The sequence below is a fragment of the Lampetra planeri genome, chromosome 5 (genome assembly GCF_965212315.1).
Source record: "Lampetra planeri chromosome 5, kcLamPlan1.2.h2, whole genome shotgun sequence".
Classification (NCBI taxonomy): domain Eukaryota; kingdom Metazoa; phylum Chordata; class Hyperoartia; order Petromyzontiformes; family Petromyzontidae; genus Lampetra; species Lampetra planeri.
Genome location: NC_136111.1, coordinates 18,412,259 through 18,437,661, shown reverse-complemented (window position 1 = coordinate 18,437,661; position 25,403 = coordinate 18,412,259). Strand labels below are relative to the sequence as shown.

Genomic DNA, 25,403 nt, shown 5'->3' with positions numbered 1-25,403 from the left:
TCTCAAACGTTTTTTGGCGACTGTTGAATTTAGTTGCAACCGAGTAAACCCCCCCCCCCCCTTCCCGCTTGCCTGACCCAACACGGTTCTGAGAAGTTAACGTATGAATGATGGACATCAATATTTCAACCAAAGGTCCATTTTTGTAAGGTATCCCGAACTTAGCCAGTAACTGCAAGCGGTTAATCTTGACTTAAAGCTTTCGTGACTACAGGAATTCATAGTTTTTTTTGTTACTTTTAACCTATCTACGTGACTTTACCGAAAGACCCAAAGAATATGCAAGCCAGAGAACAACAAAATCAACGTCACGCTCTTTGTGCGTGACGTCATTTGTTCGCACTCGCCGGCTGCTCTTGGAAGCCACGTGGTCTACGACCCGCGAGTTGAGAAAGGTCTCTTACGTCGTTCTAGATTACCACGTGGATTTAAATGTTGTCGTCGTTATTTTACGTGGGCAGATTCACGCGTGGCTGTTCACCGACGACTCTCTCGTGCGGTATAATGTCACGCATTCATAAATCACCTCGCGTGTACCCCCTTGGGTCACCGCCACGTACCCCTGGGGTTCAGCGTACCCCTGTGGTTGAGAACCACTGGGTTCGAACATTGAGGCTAACGGCCCTACCTCAACATCCGTTCCGTGTGGGCCATCGTGGTCGCACGCAGACCGGTGTAACCTCTCTGGCGGCTGTAACGGCGTCTCGCGCGTGTCTGGGTCTCGCCAAGACGCACAGCTCCGCACAGATCGATTCAAGAATCCGCTGGCTGTACATTACTGCAGTACGAATAGACATTATTCGGTGATGCTGCTGCTGCGTTGGCAGTGGTGCACAAGCGCAATTAACAACAACAACAAACCTTGACGCGTGGCCTTAAAAGATGAACGTATATAATCGACGACGTTTCGGGCAATGGCCCTTCTCTAGTTTACGTGCTGCGAAGCAAAGCCCCATAGGGCCCCCCCCCACCGCCCACCGCCCATCGCATTATCTCCCAAAGATGCGACGAGAACGGGACGCGTACGATCCCCCCCGAGTTCGACTCTCAGCCCAGCCCGCCACGGCCGAACATCTGGCGTTCGCGCGGCGTGGAGAGCATCGCCATGGGGGGGGCGGGGGGGGGGCCGGGGCCACGCCACCCACCTCCTTATGCCGCCGTGGCAGCCGTCGTCATCGGTGCTCGCTAACAGCAGCGCCTTGCGGCGGCGTGAGGCTGTGTGGGCTACGGTGGCGGTGGTGGTGGTGGGGGGGCAGCAATGGTCATCGGGCCCTGCAGCATGGAGGCCGGCGTGGGTGGGGGGGGGAAGGTGGTGGGGGGGGGAAGGTGGGGGGTGGGCTGTGCACACGTGGGGGGGGGGGGAGTGCCGAGTCAGCTACTCTGGCGAGGGTTGATCGGCAGCATCGCTGACGGCCAGAACTCGCCGGAATTCAAACCTAAACAATTAACTTTATTTTATTTTACCAGGTAAGGGCTCACTCAGCTGTAGAGCTCTTTGTCTGGAGCGACCTCGCCATCACAAATGAGAGCTCAACGAAGCGGCTGATATCATCATCGTGTGGAAATTTATAGCGGCAGCCAAATGCTCTAAACGCCATGATGTTGATTCTAAACGTGGAGGGAAAAACCGGAGGGCGCTGAGAAAAATCCACGCGACCACCACGAGGAGAGAGAGAGACACGCAAACTACAAATATACAGCAGCAGCAGCAGGCGTCGGGGTCGAGATCGAACCCACGACCTCCTGTACACCAGGCGAGGTAGTTAACATCTCAAAGCCACCATGTTGATGATGAGAGAGAGAGAGAGACACGCAAACTACAAATATACAGCAGCAGCAGCAGGCGTCGGGGTCGGGATCGAACCCACGACCTCCTGTACACCAGGCGAGGTAGTTAACATCTCAAAGCCACCGTGTTGATGATGAGAGAGAGAGAGAGACACGCAAACTACAAATATACAGCAGCAGCAGCAGGCGTCGGGGTCGGGATCGAACCCACGACCTCTCCTGCGTACCAGGCGAGGTTGTCAACATCCCGCCAGCGTGGCACCTGCCACAGTGGAGGAGGGAGCGGCGGCATCGTCGCTATAACCGACGTGACCTTTCGCGATTGACGGACGCTACCCCCCTCCCCACACTTTCCCCCACCCCCTCCCCTACGCGCGTCGCCACGCGGTTCAACCGTCGCCTGACCAGGTGCGGCAAAGCATCGCGGCACCTGCGGCCCGCGCGGGGCGACGTGGAGGCAGACGGGGGTTGGCAGGTGACGCGGCGGATGGCGATCGCTACGAATCGGCTAACCTCCCGTTCCCCCCTCGCCCGTCAGGCAGAGGAGGCCGCGGCGCCGTCAGGACCCCCGGCGGGACCCCCCCCCCCCCGTCGCCCCGCACCATGCCGACAGGTGAGCCCCCCACACCACCCAGCACCTCCACCCCCTCCAACCGCCCCCCTCCCACCCAACCCCATGGCGACAGCTGAACGCCCAGTGCTGCCCCCCCCCCCCGCGTGCCCCCCCTCCCACCTCCCACCCCCCATTCCTCCACCACCCCCCCCTCACTCCGCACCATGCCGACAGGTGAGCCCCCCACACCACCCAGCATCTCCCACCTCCAACCCCGCCTCCCACCCACCCCCATGGCGTCCGCACCATGTCGACAGGTGAGCCCCACCCCCCCCCCCCAAAAAAAAACTACCTGGGCTGTGTAAAACAATCGTCGTTTTTTTATTTCACGTGGCAAGGAAATATGCGTCAATTGAACGAATAACGTCTTCCGCACCGTACGTAGCCAATAGAGAGGATCGGAGGTGTGGGGAAGGGGGGTGGGACCACAAAATAAACACGCACACAAAAAATAATCATCAGATAATCTGATTGTGGGTTTGTCCAGAGGCCTTCTATTCGATCGCTCTTCCGTCAGTCTCGCTGAGCGAGGAGTCGGGTTGAAATCACGAAAAAGCTTGACCATTGACCTGATAATTCGGATAATTCGGATAATTCGGCTAAAACGGAAACAACAGCCCAGCACGTGGCACAACGCATGCGTGTGTGTGTGTCTGTGTGTGTGTGTGCGCGTGTGTGTGTGCGCGTCTGTGTGCGCGTCTGTGTGTGCACGTGTTTGTGTGTGTGTGTGCGTGTCTGTGTGTGCACGTGTTTGTGTGTGTGCGCATGTGTGCGCATGTGTGCGCATGTGTGCGCATGTGTGCGCATGTGTGCGCATGTGTGCGCATGTGTGCGCATGTGTGCGCATGTGTGCACATGTGTGCGCATATGTGCACATGCGTGCACGCCCATGTGTCTGACGCTGTGGTGTTGCAGTCAGCGCTACGCTGCGCTACGAACCCGGCGACCCGAGTTCGATTCCCGTGCACGGCCAACACCGGTGACGGTTATCAGAACTGGTCCTGATCCTCCCCTAGGTCGATTCAGCCTTAAACGCGTACCTGGTGCAGTGTGTAAACATCGCCAATGGGGGAGAGCGGGCGGCCGGACGTGGTGTTGGCCACCCGCCAACTTGTGTGCCGTGCACTTGCCGCAACGGTCTGTTAAAGGCTATATGGAGGGTCTTTGTCTTTGTGTGTGTGTGTGTTCAGGCACACTCACCCCCACCCCAATGGGTCCGTTTTCAGCGCTCACGCCCAGCATGTGGCCTCAAGACATCCTGGCCAAACTCGCACAGGTGACGTACGCACTCGCTCACGCGCACACACAAAGACAAAGATCCCCCGTGTAGCCTTGACATACTGTCGGGGCAAGTGCTGTTAGCGAGCACCTATAAAGGCCAAAACGGTACACGAGGGGGTGGACGGCCAACACCACGCCCGGCCACCTTTGTCTCCCCAGTGGCGATATTTACACACTGCACCAGGTACTCATTTGAGGCTGAGTCGACCTAGGGGAGGCCCAGGACCGGTACAGATAATCATCACTGGTGTTGGCCATGAGCGGGAATTGAACTCGGGTCGCCGGGTTCGTAGCGCAGCGTGCTATCCGTCTACATCACCTCTGCCCACATCAACAATTAAATAAAACTATTTTTAATTGAGGCCCACCGAGCAATATAGCTCTTTTCAGAAGCGACCTGGTCACACGCTTTGATAGGTCGATGAAGTGGTGGCCTATCATCACGTGGACATTGATAGCAGCCAAATACTCTAAATGCGTGATGTTGATCATAAATGTGAAGGCAAAATCCACGCGACCGCGTAGAGAGTGCGAGCAAACACACAAACTCCACATATACAGCAGCAGGCATCAGGGTCGGGATCAAATCCACGACCTCCTGCATACCAGGCGAGGTAGTTAACATCTCGCTACGAGGAGAGAGAGCCACGCAAACTCCAAATATACAACAAACGTCAGGGTCTGGATCGAACCCACGACCTCCTGCATACCAGGCGAGGTAGTTAACATCTCCTAGCCACCGTGGCCTCACGCCGGAGTGCGCACCGAGAGGCGGGGAGGGGGGGGACGTTCGCCCCTCCACCGTGAGCGGTGGCGACGGCTTGGGGTGGAGTGCAGGCCCTTGCGCAGCTGCAGTGGAGAGATCATGGCAGACGATGATTACAATGAGACCCGCGCGACCCCTCCCCCCCCCCCCCCAATCCGCTCCCCCTCCCCTCCTCTCCCGTGCAGAAGGATGAGGAGTCGCAAGACGGGGAAGAGCTGCTCTTCGATGAGTTCGGGTTTCGCTTGGAGAAGGAAGGTGAGTGGCGACGCAAGGGCACAGATCCCTCCGTGGGGTCTCGACGGACCGTCGGGGGCTCCAGGCCGGCACTACGCACGGTGGGGGGTGGGGGGGGGTGTCGGCACTACGCACGGTGGGGGGGTGGGGGGTGGGGGGGGTGTCGGCACTACGCACGGTGGGGGGGTGGGGGGGGGTGTGTCGGCACTACGCACGGTGGGGGGGTGGGGGGGGGGTGTGTCGGCACCGCACGAATAACACCGCTCGCTGAAAGCGTTGACCGGACGCGCGTATCCACACGGCCGAGGTGTCTTGTCTCCCGTCCCTCCTCCTCCTCCTCGCCGGGGCGCCAGACGGGGTGGATGCGCCGCCGCCGCCGCCCCCGGCGGGGCCGCCCCCCGCGGGCGAAGACGCGCAGGTGCGCCTGCGCTGGCAGGCGTACCTGGAGTTCACGCAGAACCACGGCGTGGGCGACCTCACGTGGGAGCAGCTCGCCGACACCGTGCCGCGCTCGGACAAGCTGCGCGCACTCGTGCTCGCGGGCATCCCGCACAGCATGCGCCCCCACGTGAGACACGCGCACGCACACACGCACGTACGCGCACACGCACGCGTACGTACGCACGCACACACACACACGTACACACGTACGCACACACACGTACACACGTACGCACACGTCGTGCACGTACACACGTACGCACACACACGTACACACGTACGTGCACGTACTCACGCACGTACACGCGTACACACGCACGTACACACGCACGCACACACACGCACGCACACACACGTACACACGCACGTGCACACGGCATGCGCGCCCCTGGCTTTGACCCCTGCCACCGTACTGTACAGATGCGTACAGAGACACAGATTCCCACACGAGAGGGTGTGGCCAGCACCACGCCCGGCCGCCTTTGTCTCCCCAGTGGCGATGTTTACACACCGCACCAGGTACTCGTTTTGAGGCCGAGTCGACCTAGGGGAGGCAAAGGATCGGTTCGAAAAGTCGTCACCGGTGTTGGCCGTGGGCGGTAATTGTCCTCGGGTGGCTGGATTCTTAGCGCACCGCGCTAACTACTGCACCACCGCTCCCCACAGATGCACACGCACGCAATGCGTACACACGCACGCAGCTTTTCTCTCCCTGTGCTGCGCCAACTTCTGTGCACTCCCCCCCCCCTACCTCCCCGCCCCCCGCAGCTGTGGATCCGCCTGTCGGGTGCGCTGCTGAAGAAGAAGACGAGCGAGGTGTCGTACCGTGACGTGGTGAAGGCCAGCTCCGAGGACGCCTCCCTCACGGCCAAGCAGGTGCCGCCCCCCCTCGCCCCACCGTCACCCCCCCCCCCAACCCTCGCCCCCGAATACGTACACACTCGCACACGCGACCACGCGCACACACGCACACACTCGCACACGCGCACACTCGCACACTCGCACCCTCGCACACTCGCACACTCGCACACTCGCACACACACACACACGACCACACGCACACACGACCACACGCACACACGCACATGCACTTGCTCACATACACTTACACACGTACACGCTCACACTCACACTCGTACACACTCACACACTCACACTCACACATGCTCACGCGCTCGCTCGCGCGTCTGCGTATAGATCGAGAAGGACCTTCTGCGCACGATGCCGACCAACGTGTGCTTCTCCGAGATGACGAGCACTGGCGTGCCGCGCCTACGCCGCCTGCTGCGCGCCCTCGCCTGGCTCTACCCCGACATCGGCTACTGCCAGGGCACCGGCATGGTGAGATAGGTGACACGGGGACACGGAGACACGGATATGAGCCATGATCTACCCACTGCTGGATGAAGACCTCCACATACCTTCTCCACCTGCCACGGCCTCGCAAACTGACGGCCCCCATCTCACACGTGCGGGCCGAGTTCTTCTGCCCATCGCTGCTGCCGGCGCTGCCATCCAACCACCCCCCCCCCCCGCCTCTCTCCCTAGCCCTTACCGCTCTCACACGCCTCCCCCCCCCCCCCCCCTCTTATGCTACCCCCTTCCTCTTACCCCCCCTCCCCGCGCGCGTCAGATCGCGGCGTGCCTGCTGCTGCTGCTGGAGGAGGAGGACGCGTTCTGGTCGATGGCGGCGCTGGTGGAGGAGCTGCTGCCGGCGGCCTACTTCAGCACCACGCTGCTGGGCGTGCAGGCCGACCAGCGCGTGCTGCGCCAGCTCGTCGCCTCGCACCTCCCGCGACTCCACGCGCTGCTCACCGAGCACGACATCGGTGTGTCCGCCCGCCCGCTCGCTCACTAGCTCGCTCGTTTGCTTGTCCGTCCGCTCGCTCGTCCACTTGCTCGCTTGTTCACTTGCTCGCTCGTTCACTTACTCGTTCGCTCGTTTGCTCGCTTGTCCCCCCCCCCCCCCAGAGCTGTCCCTGATCACGCTGCACTGGTTCCTGACGGTGTTTGCGAGCGTGGTCCACGTGCGACTGCTGCTGCGCCTCTGGGACCTCTTCTTCTGCGAGGGCTCCGTCGTGCTCTTCCAGCTCACGCTCGGCATGCTCAAGCTGAAGGTGCGGCGGCAGCGGCGTCGCGCGAACCGTTACGCTGCCGCTCCCCACTACGCACGCACACGCACGCACACATGCAGGGTACACACACACACACACAGGGTACACACACACACACAGAGTACACACACACGCAGGGTACACACACAGGGTACACACACACGTAGGGTACACACACACACACACAGAGTACACACACACGCAGGGTACACACACACACACGCAGGGTACACGCACACACGCAGGGTACACACACACACGCAGGGTACACACACACACACACACAGAGTACACACACACGCAGGGTACACGCACACACACAGAGTACACACACACGCAGGGTACACACACACACACACACAGAGTACACACACACGCAGGGTACACACACAGAGTACACACACACGCAGGGTACACACACACACACGCAGGGTACACACACAGGGTACACACACACGTAGGGTACACACACACACACACAGAGTACACACACACGCAGGGTACACACACACACACGCAGGGTACACGCACACACGCAGGGTACACACGCACACACGCAGGGTACACACACACACGCAGGGTACACACACACACACAGAGTACACACACACGCAGGGTACACGCACACACGCAGAGTACACGCACACACACGCAGGGTACACACACACACACGCAGGGTACACACACACGCAGGGTACACACACACACACACGCAGGGTACACACACACACACGCAGGGTACACACACACACACACGCAGGGTACACACACACACACACACAGGGTACACACACGCACACGCAGGGTACACACACACACACACAGGGTACACACACACACACGCAGGGTACACACACACACAGGGTACACACACACACAGGGTACACACACAACGTACACACACGCAGGGTACACACACACAGGGTACACACACACAGGGTACACACACACAGGGTACACACACACAGGGTACACACACACACGCAGGGTACACACGTAGAGTACACACACAGGGTACACACACACACACGCAGGGTACACACACACACACACGCAGGGTACACACACACACACACGCAGGGTACACACACACACACACGCAGGGTACACACACACACACACGCAGGGTACACACACACACACACGCAGGGTACACACACACGCAGGGTACACGCACACACACGCAGGGTACACACACACACAGGGTACACACACACGCAGGGTACACACACACACACGCAGGGTACACACACACACAGGGTACACACACACGCAGGGTACACACACACACACGCAGGGTACACACACACACAGGGTACACACACACGCAGGGTACACACACACACACACGCAGGGTACACACACACACACACGCAGGGTACACACACACACACACGCAGGGTACACACACACACACGCAGGGTACACGCACACACACGCAGGGTACACACACACACAGGGTACACACACACGCAGGGTACACACACACACACGCAGGGTACACACACACACAGGGTACACACACACGCAGGGTACACACACACACACGCAGGGTACACACACACACAGGGTACACACACACGCAGGGTACACACACACACACGCAGGGTACACACACACACAGGGTACACACACACGCAGGGTACACACACACACACACGCAGGGTACACACACACACACACGCAGGGTACACACACACACACACGCAGGGTACACACACACACACGCAGGGTACACACACACACAGGGTACACACACACGCAGGGTACACACACACACACGCAGGGTACACACACACACAGGGTACACACACACGCAGGGTACACACACACACACGCAGGGTACACACACACACACGCAGGGTACACACACACACACACGCAGGGTACACACACACACACGCAGGGTACACACACACACAGGGTACACACACACGCAGGGTACACGCACACACACGCAGGGTACACACACACACAGGGTACACACACACGCAGGGTACACACACACACACAGGGTACACACACACACACACACAGGGTACACACACACACACGCACACACCGACGATAATGATCGTGGTGATGACGGTCACGTTGCCTCCCCGCTCCCTTCCCAACCTGCCCACGCAGGAGGATGAGTTGGTACAGTCCGAAAACTCTGCCTCCATCTTCAACACCCTGTCGGACATCCCGACTCAGATGAACGACCCAGATCTTCTCATCCAGGTAATGCACCTGCCCCCACCCCCCTGCCCCAAGATCTGAACTTTTGTTGCGTTGCGCTGATCTCACTGCCTCGCTCCTGCCGCGGTGGCTAGGAGATGTTAGCTCCCTCGCCTGGTACGCAGGAGGTCGTGGCTTCGATCCCGACCCTGACGCCCGCTGTAGTATGTGTGGAGTTTGCGTGTCTCTCTCCCCGTGGTCGCGTGGATTTTTCTCCGGGTCGTCCGTTTTTAAATCCTTTATATTAAGTTCGCTTGCTTGCTTACGACCGTGCAAATCTTTTGGTCGTTTTTTAACCCACTTCCCGTGATCCAATCGAGCTGACATTTTCCACAGAGACTCGTTGTGCGTGACAATTAATGTTCATGAAAAACAAATTCCAAGATTTTACACTTTTTAGGACAAAAATATTATATTTAATTACCAATTGCTTAATGGTGCCATGCAATCATCTGACCCATAGGTGGCAGCCATCTCAAGCCAGAGGACGAGAGGACTCTAGCCGCCACGCATATAAAGGATTTATCGTGAAAAACTTAGTTTTTACGGGTTATACTTGTTTCCCCCCACATTTAGAATCGACGTCACGCATTTAGGTTAGTTGGCTGCTATAAATGTCCACACGACGATAAGCCACTTCGTTGAGCTATCATTTGCGATGGCCGGATCGCTTCTGACAAAGAGCTACGTAGCTCAGTGGGACCCTTGCCTGGTGAAATAAGCAATCGTTGTAGTTTGCCTCCCTCTGCGTGTGTGCGTGCACACATGCGCGTGTGTGCCCCTGCATACCCGTGCATCTGTGTGCGGGCAACGGTAGTGCAGCGGCTAACGCGCTGCGCTACGAACCCGATCCCAACTCACGGCCACCAACTCCGGTGACGATTATCTGAACCGGGCCTGGGCCTCCCTTAGGTCGACTCAGCCTCAAATGAGTACCTGGTGTACGGTGTATAAAACATCGGCGCGGGGTGGGGGGGGGTGACAAAGGCGGCCGGGCGTGGTCACCCACCCTCTCTCGTGTGTCATTCTGGCCTCATTCGCTGTTTCCCAGCACTTTTCCGACGGCCTGCTAAGTCTACGCGGGCGATCTTTGTCTTTGCGTAGGAGTCGATGAGGGTGGCGGGAGGCCTGACGGACGCCATCCTGGAACCCCAGCGGCGGAAGCACCTGGCGTACCTCATGGCCGACCAGGGCCAGATCATCAACCCCGAGGGGCCCAACCCCACCATCCCCAAGCAGGTGGGGAGTGAGGGCACGGCGCTCGTTCACCCCCCTCGGCGTGCCAGCCTCTCACTCGTTAACCCCCCCGCTCGGCGTGCCGGCCCCTCGCTCGTTAACCCCTCGCCTCATTAACCCCTCGCCTCATTAACCCCTTGCCTCATTAACCCCTCGCCTCATTAACCCCTCGCCTCATTAACCCCTCGCCTCATTAACCCCTCGCCTCATTAACCCTTCGCCTCATTAACCCCTTGCCTCATTAACCCTTCGCCTCATTAACCCCTCGCCTCATTAACCCCTCGCCTCATTAACCCCTCGCCTCATTAACCCTTCGCCTCATTAACCCTTCGCCTCATTAACCCTTCGCCTCATTAACCCCTCGCCTCATTAACCCCTCGCCTCATTAACCCTTCGCCTCATTAACCCTTCGCCTCATTAACCCTTCGCCTCATTAACCCCTCGCCTCATTAACCCCTCGCCTCATTAACCCTTCGCCTCATTAACCCCTCGCCTCATTAACCCTTCGCCTCATTAACCCCTCGCCTCATTAACCCTTCGCCTCATTAACCCTTCGCCTCATTAACCCCTCGCCTCATTAACCCCTCGCCTCATTAACCCTTCGCCTCATTAACCCTTCGCCTCATTAACCCCTCGCCTCATTAACCCTTCGCCTCATTAACCCTTCGCCTCATTAACCCTTCGCCTCATTAACCCTTCGCCTCATTAACCCTTCGCCTCATTAACCCCTCGCCTCATTAACCCTTCGCCTCATTAACCCTTCGCCTCATTAACCCCTTGCCTCATTAACCCCTCGCCTCATTAACCCTTCGCCTCATTAACCCTTCGCCTCATTAACCCCTTGCCTCATTAACCCCTCGCCTCATTAACCCCTCGCCTCATTAACCCTTCGCCTCATTAACCCCTCGCCTCATTAACCCTTCGCCTCATTAACCCCTCGCCTCATTAACCCTTCGCCTCATTAACCCCTCGCCTCATTAACCCTTCACCTCATTAACCCCTCGCCTCATTAACCCTTCGCCTCATTAACCCTTCGCCTCATTAACCCTTCGCCTCATTAACCCTTCGCCTCATTAACCCCTCGCCTCATTAACCCTTCGCCTCATTAACCCTTCGCCTCATTAACCCTTCGCCTCATTAACCCTTCGCCTCATTAACCCTTCGCCTCATTAACCCTTCGCCTCATTAACCCTTCGCCTCATTAACCCTTCGCCTCATTAACCCTTCGCCTCATTAACCCTTCGCCTCATTAACCCTTCGCCTCATTAACCCCTCGCCTGTCGTTACCCCCCCCCCCCTCTATCCCCTGGGTGCATGCCGTCCGTCAGCTGGCACGGAGGCAGATGCAGCGGCAGAAGTCGGTCATCGGAGTCCTCTTCTTCGGTACGAACCCGCACCACTGTCGTCGTCGTCGTCGTCAGCCATGATCTATCCGCGGCTGGATGAAGGCCGTCGCTTTCCCCCTCGCTCTCTCCGGCGATGTGACGATCCCGTCTCCCCGATCTTGAGCTCCGTCTCTGCGACTCCTTGCCCTTGCTTTGCTGATACCGCTACCATCCCCCCCACCCCACCCCCCCCCGCTCCCCCTCGCCAACGCCCACCCCTAATGCCCTGTACCTGTCATGGCCGCCAGGCGACCAGGAGGACCCGGAGTCTCTGAAGGCCAAGAACATCAAGCAGACGGAGCTGATCTCGGCGCTGCGCGACGCCATCCTGCGCGTGGCTCGACACTTCCACGACATCGACCCCGAGCACGGGGCGGTGGGTGACGCAGACAAAGGTCCCCCGCGTAGTCTTAACGGACCGTTGGGGCAAGTGCCGGGTTGGCGAGCGCCCGCGACGGCCGGCACGGCGCACGGAGAAGGGGCGGCGGTGTGCGCCCGGCACCGCGTCCGGACGCCCCACGTCTCCCGAGCGGCGATGTTTTTCGCTGCACACCCCAGCAGGAACTCGGGTTTCAGGCCGAGTCGATGAAGGAGAGGCCCGGAACCGACGCACGCAGTCGCCGCCGCGCCGGTGTCGGTGGCCGTGGGCGGGAATCGAACTCAGGCTCGCCGGGTCTCGTAGAGCAGCGCGCCGAACCGCTTCGCTGCCGTCAGGAATACCGATCGGCACGCGAGGAGCGAGTCGTTGCCGGGCGTTGTGCCGAACCGCGTGCGTGTTACCCCCCCCCCCCTCCCCCCCCCCCACGGCGCAGGACCTCACGCCGGACTACTCGACCGAGTCGCACCAGTTGGACCACGAGAACTATGTCGCCGTGACGCGCAACCGCCGGCGGCGCGCCAAGGCGCTGCTCGACTTCGAGCGCCACGACGACGACGAGCTGGGCTTCCGCAAGAACGACATCATCACGGTACCGCCGCGGGCGACCGCTTATCGGGGTCGCCGCGGCAACCGCTAATCGGCAAGGCGACCCGGTATCGTCAAGGCAAACGGTTATCGGGGTCGCCGCGGCAACCGCTAATCGGCAAGGCGACCCGGTACCGCCGCGGGCAAACGCTTATCGGGGTCGCCGCGGCAACCGCTAATCGGCAAGGCGACCCGGTATCGCCAAGGCGACCAGTATCTCCGTGTTGTGACCCCCTTTTTGCTTCGTTAATTGTGGAGCAACCTGACCTTGCCGCAGGAATGCGGTATTTGCACCGCTTGATTACAGAGACGACGTGAGCAGGTGTTGTTGTTGTTGTTAGGCGCGGACTGGGTCCTGTCGCTCGAATGTGGCGTTTACAGCCTCTGATCGAAAGCTACCAGTAGTGCTCTTCAAATTGAGAAGATACTGGGGCACGTCATAGGAATGTGGAATTTGCTAGCTCGGAACAATGATGACGATGATGATGAGAATCACCGACGAATGTGTTTTTTTTAAAGGTAATTTGGCCGATCCACCTTAATGTTATGGTAAATGCGTCGCGTGTGTTAATTGTTGATTTGTAGTTGCGGCGTTTTGTAATTCTCCCGGGATGTGGCTGCTTTGGCTTCCAGTTTTGTGTTTTTTTTATTTTCTCTGTTTTGTTTTATTTATTTTCGTGAGTTTGACGGCCCAGGTCACTCTTGCAAATGAGACTTGATTCCTGGTTCGCTAAAGTTCTCACCTCCTGGCTAAACAAAATGAATGTCAATGAGGTGTAAAAAAAAGTTCAGCATACATACAAACGAACTATTAAACAATTTTTTTATTTTACCAGGTAAGGCTCTTTTTCCCGAAGCCACCTGGCCACACGTGATGATAGCACGACGAAGAAGTGGCTTATCACGTGGAAATGTATAGCAGCCAAATGCTCGAAACTCGTGATTTCGATTTTAAATGCGGAGGGAAAAACCGTGTTACGCAGTTGCGAATGTTATCATTATTAAAATAAAAAAAGCTATCGTGCTGTGACGGTTCCACCTGAAGACGGAAGCTTGTGTTGCCTCCGAAACGTCGTGATTTTTATTTTATTTTTATTTTACTTTTATTAATTTTTTACCTACGTGACTTTACCGAAAAAACCTAAGAATATGAATCCTTGCAGTTACGAAAGCTTCAAATCTAGAAGTCATCATTATTCTTGTTATTCACGAGTGTTGATGTTCGTGTCCGCCCTGGCTCAGATCATCTCTCAAAAGGACGAGCACTGCTGGGTCGGAGAGCTCAACGGACTTCGAGGTGAGCGGTGGGGTTCGTCCGTTTAACCAGTCGGTTAGGCGGTCCTCTCGTCGTTTGGAAAGTCGATGGATAAGTCGGTCGATCGGTGAATTAGTCCGGTAAGTCGGCCAAGTTTTCAATCAGTCATTCGGGTAGTCAGTCGATTGTTCGATCACCGAGTCGATCGGCCGCTCGGTTGCTCTGTGAAGCAGTCAGCCAACCGGTCGCTCGTTGAATCTGTCGGTTCCATTCCATCGGTGAGTGAAACCTTTACTGGCGAGGCATTGAATGTTGAAACCGGCCCAGGTTTTTTTTTCTTGCGCTGAACCAGTGCTGCTGGGAGGGAGTTGCGCGTGGCTGCCGCCCACGTAGCTTTTGTCATGTCGAGACCCGCGGGAACAACCGCCCACGACGCGGTGGATCCGTAGCTGATGACGATGACGAGGGTGACAGCGAGGGTGACGACGAGGGTGACGACGAGGGCGACTACGGACATCGTTAATTTGTCCCTGCGCGGTCACGTCTCTTCCCAGGTTGGTTTCCGGCCAAGTTCGTCGAGGTGTTGGATGAACGGAGCAAGCAGGTGGGTGTGCGTGCGTGTGGGTGTGCGTGCTTGTGGGCGTGTGTGCGTGTGCGTACGTGCGTGCGGGTGGGTGTGCGTGCGGGTGTGCGTGCGGGTGTGGGCGTGTGTACGTGTGTGCGTGTGGGTGTGCGTACGTGTGTGCGTGTGGGTGTGCGTACGTGTGTGCGGGTGTGCGTGTGGGTGTCTGTGCGTGTGGGTGTGCGTGCGTGCGGGTGTGCGTGTGTGCGTGTGGGTGTCTGTGCGTGTGGGTGTGCGTGCGGGTGTGCTCTCTAACAGCACTGAGCAGTCTGTTGAGGCTATATGGGGGATATTTGTCTCTGTGTAGTGTAATTGCGAACATACGTGCCAGTGAAGATGGTTAAAAGTGAGAAAATAAGTGAAGGTGGGGGGGGGTGACATTTTTAAACGAGAGGAACGTTTCAAGTCGGTTTGCATTCATCACAAAAATACACGGGAACCTGGGTGGTTCCTGACTTTTGGGGGGGGGGGGAATCTATGAGCAATTCTGAAAGAAACCGGTTTCCGTTTAACGAGCCTGATAGTGGCGAAAGGACTTGGCCAAGTGGAGATTGTGTAGGCTCTGTAGTCTTTAGATCGTGTTCGCCTTACGTTGGCTCCACGATGCCACGCAGAGAAAGTGCGTGAAGTGTGTGCGCGAGTAGCTGGTGCGACGGTGTAGTAAACATCGCCAGCGGGGAGACAAAGGCGGTGGGACGTGGTGCTGGCCACCCACCCCGTCCTGGGGCCACAGTGACGGCCTTCATAGGCGCCGCTCGCCTAACAGCACTTGCCCCAACGGTGTGTGAAGGCTACCACCGGGCATGGGCGTGCGGGGCCTTAGTCTCTGCGTGTGCGCGCGTGGCGTGCGCAGTACTCGATGGCGGGGGACGACTCGGTGACGGAGGGGGTGACGGACCTGGTGCGCGGGACGCTCTGCCCGGCGCTCAAGGCCATCTTGGAGCACGGCCTCAAGCGGCCGTCCATCTTGGGCGGGCCCTGCCACCCGTGGCTCTTCATCGAGGAGGTGGGGTGGAGTGGGGCGGGTGGGGCGGGGGGTGTACGCACACACGCCAACGGGCGCGTACACACGCTTGCACTTACACGCGTGCGCACGTACGAAGACAAAGATCTCCCCGTGTAGCCTTGACAGACTGTTGGGGCAAGTGCTGTTAGCGAGCAACTCTGAAGGCCGGCACGGCGCACGAGGGGGTGGGTGGTCAGCACCACGCCCGACCGCCTTTGTCTCCCCTGTGGTGATGTTTACACACCGCACCAGGTACTCATTTCAGGCTGAGTCGACCTGGCGGAGGCCCACGACCGGTTCAGATAATCGTCACTGGTGTCGGCCGTGAGCGGGAATCGAAGTCGGGTCGCCGGGTTCGTAGCGCAGCGCGCTAAACCGCGTGCGTACACGTGCGTACACGTGCGTACACGTGCGCAAGCACGTACACACGCAGGGCCCCTTCTCCACCCCTCTGTTATTGCTTGAGGGCGACCGCCTCTCAACTGCCCATTCGCCTCAAAGTACACCTAGCCTGGCACTTGCCAACAAGCCTCACCCGATCGCCCCGCCTCTTCCGATGACGTCACCTCTCTCTCTCTCTTTCCTTCCTCGTGACGTCATCCTCACACTTTAGCCTAAGATCGCGCGAGTATTGACAACCTCGCTTGCCGTAGGTGTCGGCTCGACGTGTGTGTACATACAAGGCCGTTGTGTTCTCCCGCCCCGCTCCGGGGTGTCCCCCTCCCCCCATCCCGGCAGGCGGCGAGCAAGGAGGTGGAGAAGGACTTTGAGTCGGTCTACTCGCGACTCGTGCTGTGCCGCACCTACAGGTGGGCACAGGCGCTACTCGCCGAGAGACACGGGCAGCGTGACCCCCCCCAGCGTGACCCCCCCCCCAGCGTGACCCCCCAGCGTGACCCCCCAGCGTGACCCCCCAGCGTGACCCCCCAGCGTGACCCCCCAGCGTGACCCCCCAGCGTGACCCCCCAGCGTGACCCCCCAGCGTGACCCCCCAGTGTGACCCCCCCCCAGCGTGACCCCCCCAGCGTGACCCCCCCCAGCGTGACCCCCCCAGTGTGACCCCCCCCCAGCGTGACCCCCCCCAGTGTGACCCCCCCAGTGTGACCCCCCCAGTGTGACCCCCCAGCGTGACCCCCCAGCGTGACCCCCCAGCGTGACCCCCCAGCGTGACCCCCCAGCGTGACCCCCCAGCGTGACCCCCCCAGTGTGACACCCCAGCGCGACCCCCCCAGTGTGACACCCTGCGTGACCCCCCCAGTGTGACACCCTGCGTGACCCCCGGTGTCACACCCTGCGTGACCCTCAGCGTGAAATTGCAGTGAATCCTGCTTCGACCCGTCTTGCCCTAACAGTCTGTTAAAGGCTATATGGGGGATCTCTGTCTTTATACGTGTGTGTGGGGAGGGGTGGTGCAGCGGTTAGCGCGCTGCACTACGAACCCGGCTACCCGAGTTCGATTCCCGCTCACGGCCAACAACGGTGACGATTATCTGAACCTGTACTGGGCCTCCCCTAGGTCGACTCGGCCTCAAATGAGTACCTGGTGCGGTGTGTAAACATCGCCACTGGGGAGACAAAGGCGGCCGGGAGTGGTGCTGGCCACCCACCTCCTTGAGTGCTGTGCCGCCTTTCATAGGTGCTCGCTAACTGCACTTGCCCCTACAGTTTGTTGAGGCTATATGGGGGATCTTTGTTGCATGTGTATGCGTGCATCTCAGTCAATCAACCCATGGCACCTGGATCTGTCCCGTGACCTCCTGCCAGTGGGTGTTCAACACTTCACGTGGCCTCAACGTGCACATAGCCTGGCGCAAGCGCCGTGGTGACGTCACCGCCACTTAGTGGCGAATGGCGGTTGTTGTTGTTGTGTCTGTGGAGCGGTGGTGTAGTGGTTATCTCACTGCGCTACGAACCTAACGACCACCTGTAATTGATGCCTGGCTATGGCCAGCGTGAGTGGTGGTTGTTCTAACCGGTGCTGGCGTGGCGTGGCCTGGTACAGGCTGGACGAAGATGGTAAAGTTCTCACCCCGGAAGAGCTCCTGTACCGGGTGAGTCCATGAAATCTTTGTCTTACGTTGGCTCCACGAGCCACACAGAGAAAGCGTGTGTGAGTGTGAGTGTGCACCTGGCGCGGTGTGTAAACATCGCCACTGGACGCCACCCCCACGTGTGCCGTGCCAGCCTTCATAGGTGCTCGCTAACAGCACTTGCCCCAACAGTCTGTTAAGGCTACCTCTGTCTTTGTGCACACATGCCTGCCAGCCTTAATAGGTGCTCGCTAACAGCACCGTGTGCGCGTGTGTGCAGGCGGTGCAGTCTGTGAATCAGTCACATGACACGGCGCATGCACAGATGGACGTCAAGGTCCGCTCGCTCATTTGCATCGGCCTCAAGTGAGTGATGGAAACGGAGATGACGATGACGACGATGACGACGACGACGACGATATGTGATGGTAATTATGATGTCGGTGACGACGATTGTCACGTACGGGGAAATTTAATTCACCGGGAGAATCTGTGGCAATACGGAGTAAATAACTTTTGTATTGACGACAGATTGGACACGGAAGGGTATGGTCATTGTTCAGTGTGGGACTAACTCCTCACCAAAGCGAAATACTTCTCTCCACAACGTCCCGTGAAATACAGATGCGTGCGTGCGTGCGTGTGTGTGTGCGTGTGTGTGCGTGCGTGTGTGCGTATGTGTGTGTGCGCGTGTCTGTGTGTGTGTGCGTGTCTGTGTGTGCACGTGTTTGTGTGTGTGTGTGCGTGTGTGTGTGCGCGTGTCTGTGTGTGTGTGCGTGTCTGTGTGTGCACGTGTTTGTGTGTGTGTGTGTGCGTGTCTGTGTGTGTGTGTGTGTCTGTGTGTGTGTGTGTGTGCGTGTGTGCACGTGTTTGTGTGTGTGTGTGCGTGTGTGTGTCACCATTAGCGCCATAGCGCTGTTGCTCATGCGTCATGATGTTCATGGTGATAGTTTTGCTTCTAATGCTGACGATGAGGGTGTTGACTTCGTGTGCCTGTGACCACGTGTGCCACCGACCTTGGGTGCCCCTGACCCCCTGACCCCGCGTGCCCCCTGACCCCGCGTGCCCCCTGACCCCGCGTGCCCCCTGACCCCGCGTGCCCCCTGACCCCGCGTGCCCCCTGACCCCGCGTGCCCCCTGACCCCGCGTGCCCCCTGACCCCGCGTGCCCCCTGACCCCGCGTGCCCCCTGACCCCTGTGTCCGTGCAGCGAGCAGGTGCTCCACCTGTGGCTGGAGGTGCTGTGCTCGAGTGTTCTCACCGTAGAGAAGTGGTACCAGACGTGGTCGTTCCTGCGCAGCCCCGGCTGGGTACAGATCAAGTGCGAACTTCGGTACGTGTGTGCATGCGTGCGTCTGTGTGCGTGTGCGTCTGTGTGCGTGCGTCTGTGTGTGTGCGTCTGCGTGCGTGCGGTTAGTGCACCAGCTTGCAAACCCGACGAGCCGAGTTCGATCCCCGCTCACGGCCACCAACACCGGTGATGATTATCTGAACCGGTTCCTGGGCCTCCCCTAGGTCGACTCGGCCTCAAAGGAGGTACCGGGTGCGATGTGTCGTAAACACCGCTACTTGGGAGACGAAGGACACCCACCCCCTCGTGTTTTGTTCCGGCCTTCATAGGTGCTGCTCGCTAACAGCACTTGCCCCAACGGTCTGTTGAGGCTATACACTGGGGTCGCTGGCGGGTTGGCCGTGAGTGGTTATCGAACTCGGGCCGCCAGGATTTTGTAGCGCCGTGCGCTCCCCTACGATAATAAACACACAGCGAGACACGCACCACAAATGGGTTTCTGAGTCAATGTTCTGAGACTGGTCGCCATCACCAGTGTGGGTGTGTTGGCTACGTACGTACACACACGTAAATGTGAATGTGTGCGACAAAGGGGAGCCGTAGTGTAGCGGTTAGCGTGCTACACTGTGAACTTGGGAACCTAAGTTTGATTCACAGCCAACACCAGTGGCGATTATTTGAACCGATCTTGAGACAAAGACGGCCGGGTGTGGTGTTGTCCACCCACCCCCTCGTGTGCCGTGCCGCCTTTCATAGGTGCTTGCTAACCGCACTTACCCCTACAGTATGTTGAGGCTATATGGGGGATCTTTGTCTTTGTGTGACTCGCTGTCTTTTCTCCGTGTGTGATGACCCATTGCCACCACCCCCGCCGCCCCCAGGGTTCTCTCCAAATTTGCGTTTAATCTCTCGCCCGACTGGGAGCTTCCTCTCAAGAAGGAGGTACGTGTGTGCGTGTGTGCGTGTGCGTACGTACGCGTGATTATGCATGTGTGAGTACGATCGTGTGCGTACGTGTACGTACATGTACGTACGATGTGGTGCAATCGGCCAGTCATCTCAGTCAGGCAACCCGTGGCACCTGCTGGGTCCGTCCCGTGACCTCATTCCAGCGGGCATTCGACACTTCACGTGGCCTTAAAGTGCACATAGCCTGGCACGAGCGCCGTGGTGACGTCACCGCCACTTGGTGCTGAACCGCAGCTGTTGTTGTTGTGTGCATGTGTTGTTGTTGTTGTGTGCATGTTGTTGTTGTTGTGTGCATGTGTTGTTGTTGTTGTGTGCATGTGTTGTTGTTGTTGTGTGCATGTGTTGTTGTTGTTGTGTGCATGTGTTGTTGTTGTTGTTGTGTGCATGTGTTGTTGTTGTTGTTGTGTGCATGTGTTGTTGTTGTTGTTGTGTGCATGTGTTGTTGTTGTTGTGTGCATGTGTTGTTGCTGTTGTTGTGTGCATGTGTTGTTGCTGTTGTTGTGTGCATGTGTTGTTGTTGTTGTTGTGTGCATGTGTTGTTGCTGTTGTTGTGTGCATGTGTTGTTGTTGTTGTTGTGTGCATGTGTTGTTGTTGTTGTTGTGTGCATGTGTTGTTGTTGTTGTTGTGTGCATGTGTTGTTGCTGTTGTTGTGTGCATGTGTTGTTGTTGTTGTTGTGTGCATGTGTTGTTGCTGTTGTTGTGTGCATGTGTTGTTGTTGTTGTTGTGTGCATGTGTTGCTGTTGTTGTGTGCATGTGTTGTTGTTGTTGTGTGCATGTGTTGTTGTTGTTGTTGTGTGCATGTGTTGTTGTTGTGTGCATGTGTTGTTGCTGTTGTTGTGTGCATGTGTTGTTGCTGTTGTTGTGTGCATGTGTTGTTGTTGTTGTGTGCATGTGTTGTTGTTGTTGTTGTGTGCATGTGTTGTTGCTGTGGTGTGCATGTGTTGTTGTTGTTGTGTGCATGTGTTGTTGTTGTGTGCATGTGTTGTTGTTGTTGTTGTGTGCATGTGTTGTTGTTGTTGTTGTGTGCATGTGTTGTTGTTGTTGTTGTGTGCATGTGTTGTTGTTGTTGTTGTGTGCATGTGTTGTTGTTGTTGTTGTGTGCATGTGTTGTTGTTGTTGTTGTGTGCATGTGTTGTTGTTGTTGTTGTGTGCATGTGTTGTTGTTGTTGTTGTGTGCATGTGTTGTTGTTGTTGTTGTGTGCATGTGTTGTTGTTGTTGTTGTGTGCATGTGTTGTTGTTGTTGTTGTGTGCATGTGTTGTTGTTGTTGTTGTTGTGTGCATGTGTTGTTGTTGTTGTTGTTGTGTGCATGTGTTGTTGTTGTTGTTGTTGTGTGCATGTGTTGTTGTTGTTGTTGTTGTGTGCATGTGTTGTTGTTGTTGTTGTGTGCATGTGTTGTTGTTGTTGTTGTGTGCATGTGTTGTTGTTGTTGTTGTTGTGTGCATGTTGTGTTGTTGTTGTTGTTGTGTGCATGTGTTGTTGTTGTTGTTGTTGTTGTTGTTGTGTGCATGTGTTGTTGTGTGCATGTGTTGTTGTGTGCATGTGTTGTTGTTGTTGTGTGCATGTGTTGTTGTTGTTGTGTGCATGTGTTGTTGTTGTTGTGTGCATGTGTTGTTGTTGTTGTGTGCATGTGGGGAGCGGTGGCGCAGCGCTTGGCGTGCGGCGCTGTGAACCCGGCGACCCGAGTTTGATTCCCGTGCACGGCCAACACCGGTGAAGATTATCTGAACCGGTCATAGGCTTCCCCTAGGTCGACTCAGCCTAAAATGAATACCAGGTGCGGTGGGTAAACATCGCCACTGGGGAGACAAAGGCGGTGGGGCGTGGGGCGCTTGCCCCAACAGTTTGTTAAGGCATCATAGTCTCATTACCCAGCATGCATGCGTGTGTGTGCATATTCTCCCGATTATAAGATGCTCCGTGAAGTAAGATGCACCTCAAACGTGCACCTGGTGCAATAACGTGATACAGATCTGGTCACATGTACACTGTACACGAACATTCAAAAGACAAAGATCCCCTATATAGCCTTTACAGACTGTTGGGGAAAGTGCTGTTAGTGAAGGCCAGCACAGCACACGAGGGTGTGGGTGGCCAACACCACTCCTGGCCGCCTTTGTCTCCCTAGTGGCGATGTTTACATATTGCACCAGGTACTAATTTGAGGCTGAGTCGACCTAGGGGAGGCCCAGGACCGGTTCACATAATCGTCACTGGGGTTGGCCGTGAGCGGGAATCGAACTCGACGCGAGTGTACATGTGACCAGCGTCCGAACCACAACACTACCGCTCCCGAACACACACACACAGACACACACACACAGACACACACACAGACACACACACAGACACACACACAGACACACACACAGACACACACACAGACACACACACAGACACACACACACAGACACACACACAGGCACACAGACACACACGCACACAGACACACACAGACATACACGCGCATCGTAAGACGCGCCTCCAACTTTTGCTTTAATACCGGGGGGAAATGAGTGTCTCATAATTCATCGAGTACGGAACACATTCCTGCGGAGGGAGCTGGTAGGAACGTTGGGTTGCTCGGTCAATGGCCAGGGTCAACGGCGGCGTGGTGTATTCCGAAAATATGGCCGACTGTGAGGGCGGGCACAAGTCGGCGTGAGTAGGTTAAACGTTGAGTTTTATAAGGGCACCACGGGATGACCAGCCCCTCCCCACCCAGCCCCACCCCTCCCACCCTCCCCACCCAGCCCCTCCCCACCCTCCCCACACAGCCCCTCCCTCCCCACCCTGCCCCTCCCCACCCTCCCCACCCAGCCCCTCCCCACCCTCCCCACCCAGCCCCTCCCCACCCTCCCCACCCAGCCCCTCCCTCCCCACCCAGCCCCTCCCTTCACGAGGGACGGACGGACACAATAATCCCCTGTGGGCTGGTGGAACCAGGTGGTTCCTACCAGTAATAGCTCAAGTCACAGCCAGTAGCGCTTCATGAAATTGATTAATAATGTTGAATATTGAATGTTGAATTCCAGCTTCGTGGTTTCATTGCCTGCGGAAGGAAGATAATTGGCGTGGCTATCGATTGAAACGTCGCGTTATCCAATTGAGATGAATTCAGTTGTGGGAATCGGTAACAGTCGACACTGAAACGGTAACAATCGGCGCGTTGTTAAACGCGTTGTTAATGTATTTGTATGGAAAAATGTTGAGCTTCTTTCATGCCATACACAGCCAACTGTGCTAATCGGAGGTGTAAGGGAAGGACAACAAACTAAACACAACAAAGACAATGATCAACTCAGACCCAGAACAAGTCTGGTGTCTAACACTCGCCGATGGGAAATAATGTTAATCTATAGGTCGATGGGTAAACATTTAATTAGTTTTTCCAGCAACATGTTGACTGAACAAGGCAATACCTGGATGGGTTTGACTTCGCTGGATCTAACCAGCAACGAAACAGCATCGTAAAAAACCAACGCCACTTTTGTTACGGGGTGGTTTGCAGATGCAGACACCCATAAACAGCTACGCTCGCCCAAAATTGTGGGAGCTACGCACACCACGTGACGGTTTAATTAGTCTGGCCGCGTCGGGTGGTGGAGGTCTTACTCGACAACGACAACAACAATCTTCAGATCATGACCATGGCCTTCACCTCAACAACAAAAAAACCGGCGACACGCGGCGATGAACGTCGGCCGCCCGCCCACGTCGTGCGGACTCTCGCGCCACGGTGAGGGCGTCTCCGTGGGAGACGGAGTGGACAGCAGCGGCGGCGGCGGCTCCTCGTGCTGTCCGTACGTTCACTGTCCGTACGTCTGTCCGTGCGCTCCAGGACAAGGACACTCGTCCGCTCAAGGAGGGCATCCAGGACATGCTCGTCAAGCACCACCTCTTCAGCTGGGACATCGACGGCTAGGAGTCGGGGGGAGGGGCGGCCCTCTCACGTCGTCTCGACCCCTCACCTTTAACCTCTCAACTGCCGCCCCCCCCCCCCCGCCCGCGCCACACAAAACAAGTGAACCCAACCCACAGCTTAGTCCGCAACTTTCTCTGTGTGTGTGCCTCCCCGGCTTGTGCTGCCCCTCTCCTCGCCGCCCAACAGTTTCCCATCATCCTTAGCAGCTGCCGCCACCCCCTCACTCTCAAGATCAACCCTCGCGCCACCTTAACCCTAAAACGCAGCCGATTCTTGATTGTACAGCCTTAATAATAATAATAATTTATAAATTTAGAAAAATCACAAAAGCCCTTTTTTTTATTCGTACGGGAGAGCCCCGCTGAGTCCCGAGACTCAGCGGGGGTTTCCGGCCACATCGGGATGATCAGCCAATATCTTTACAGTATTGAGTAGACGGGGGGGGGGGGGGGGGGGGGGCGCGCTTGTAGGGGGGAGCGATGGCGAGATGTTGACTACCTCGCCTGGTATGCAGGAGGTCGCGGGTTCGATCCCGACCCTGACGCCTGCTGCTGTGTATTTGGACTTTGCGGTGTCTCCCTCTCCCCGCGGGTCGCATGGGCTTTTTTCTCCAGGGTCCTCCGGCTTTTCCCTCCGCATTGAGAATCGGCCTCGCGTGCTCACAGTATTTGGCCGCGATAAATTTGCATGTGATAAGCCACTACGTCGAGCTATCATTTGTGATAGCCAGGTTGCTTTACGATTCGGCCGGCGACCTACGGCCTACTTTGTGTACTGCTGCCTGCAAGTGCTGCCCCCCCCCCCTTAAACCCCACTCACCCGCCCCCCCCCCCCCCCCCCGAGCTGCCTCCTCCCTGCACGGCCTGGCCTGGGGGACGAGGGGGCACGACTGAGAGGAAACGAAACTCTGCGAGGAGTCTGCGGATAATTCGCCGCCACCGCTGCCGCATCATAATCATCGCAAACGCTGCGCACGGACGATGTTCACAAACGTATTCCACCGCCTCTCTCGCTCGCACGCACTTGTCCCCCCTGTCCTGAGCCCCCTGGTGGAAATTCCACAATACTATGGCGGTGACCGGCAGGACCTTAATTTCAGCAACACAACAATAGCAGCCACAGCGGCGGGGGTAGCAGCGACCGGCTATTGACCTCCCTATTCTACATGGGGCATCATCCCACAGAAGATCGTGGTGGCGGTGGCGATGATGGTCATGAAGATGACGGTGATAATCGTGAAAACGATTACTTGTAATGACG

At 57.2% G+C, this 25,403-nt stretch overlaps 1 protein-coding gene across 3 annotated transcripts; it reads left to right on the top strand.

The window, feature by feature from the left end:
• Positions 1 to 2,357: 2,357 nt before the first annotated feature.
• SGSM3 (small G protein signaling modulator 3) lies at positions 2,358 to 24,874 on the top strand. 3 transcript variants are annotated; one of them, XM_078594863.1, is made up of 22 exons: positions 2,358 to 2,401; positions 3,592 to 3,677; positions 4,634 to 4,703; positions 5,036 to 5,250; positions 5,892 to 5,999; positions 6,321 to 6,464; positions 6,757 to 6,952; positions 7,095 to 7,240; positions 9,368 to 9,463; positions 10,565 to 10,699; positions 12,025 to 12,079; positions 12,330 to 12,457; positions 12,894 to 13,049; positions 14,288 to 14,342; positions 14,855 to 14,904; positions 15,776 to 15,928; positions 16,679 to 16,737; positions 17,931 to 17,979; positions 18,239 to 18,324; positions 19,168 to 19,290; positions 20,130 to 20,190; positions 24,060 to 24,874. In XM_078594863.1, exons 1-22 carry the CDS (start codon positions 2,392 to 2,394, stop codon positions 24,141 to 24,143), a joined length of 2,265 nt encoding a protein of 754 aa, XP_078450989.1. In that variant the 5' UTR covers positions 2,358 to 2,391; the 3' UTR covers positions 24,144 to 24,874. The 3 variants fall into 3 exon arrangements, with proteins under 3 accessions (XP_078450989.1, XP_078450986.1, XP_078450987.1); XM_078594860.1 differs by having other exon boundaries at positions 16,667 to 16,737; XM_078594861.1 differs by lacking the exon at positions 2,358 to 2,401 and adding an exon at positions 2,565 to 2,575 and having other exon boundaries at positions 16,667 to 16,737.
• The last annotated feature ends 529 nt before the right edge of the window (positions 24,875 to 25,403 follow it).

Coding starts and splice junctions, on each gene's coding strand:
- SGSM3 (XM_078594860.1), top strand. Junction 13,050..14,287: donor GCAAGAACGACATCATCACG/GTACCGCCGCGG, acceptor GCCCTGGCTCAG/ATCATCTCTCAAAAGGACGA. Junction 19,291..20,129: donor CAGATCAAGTGCGAACTTCG/GTACGTGTGTGC, acceptor CGCCGCCCCCAG/GGTTCTCTCCAAATTTGCGT.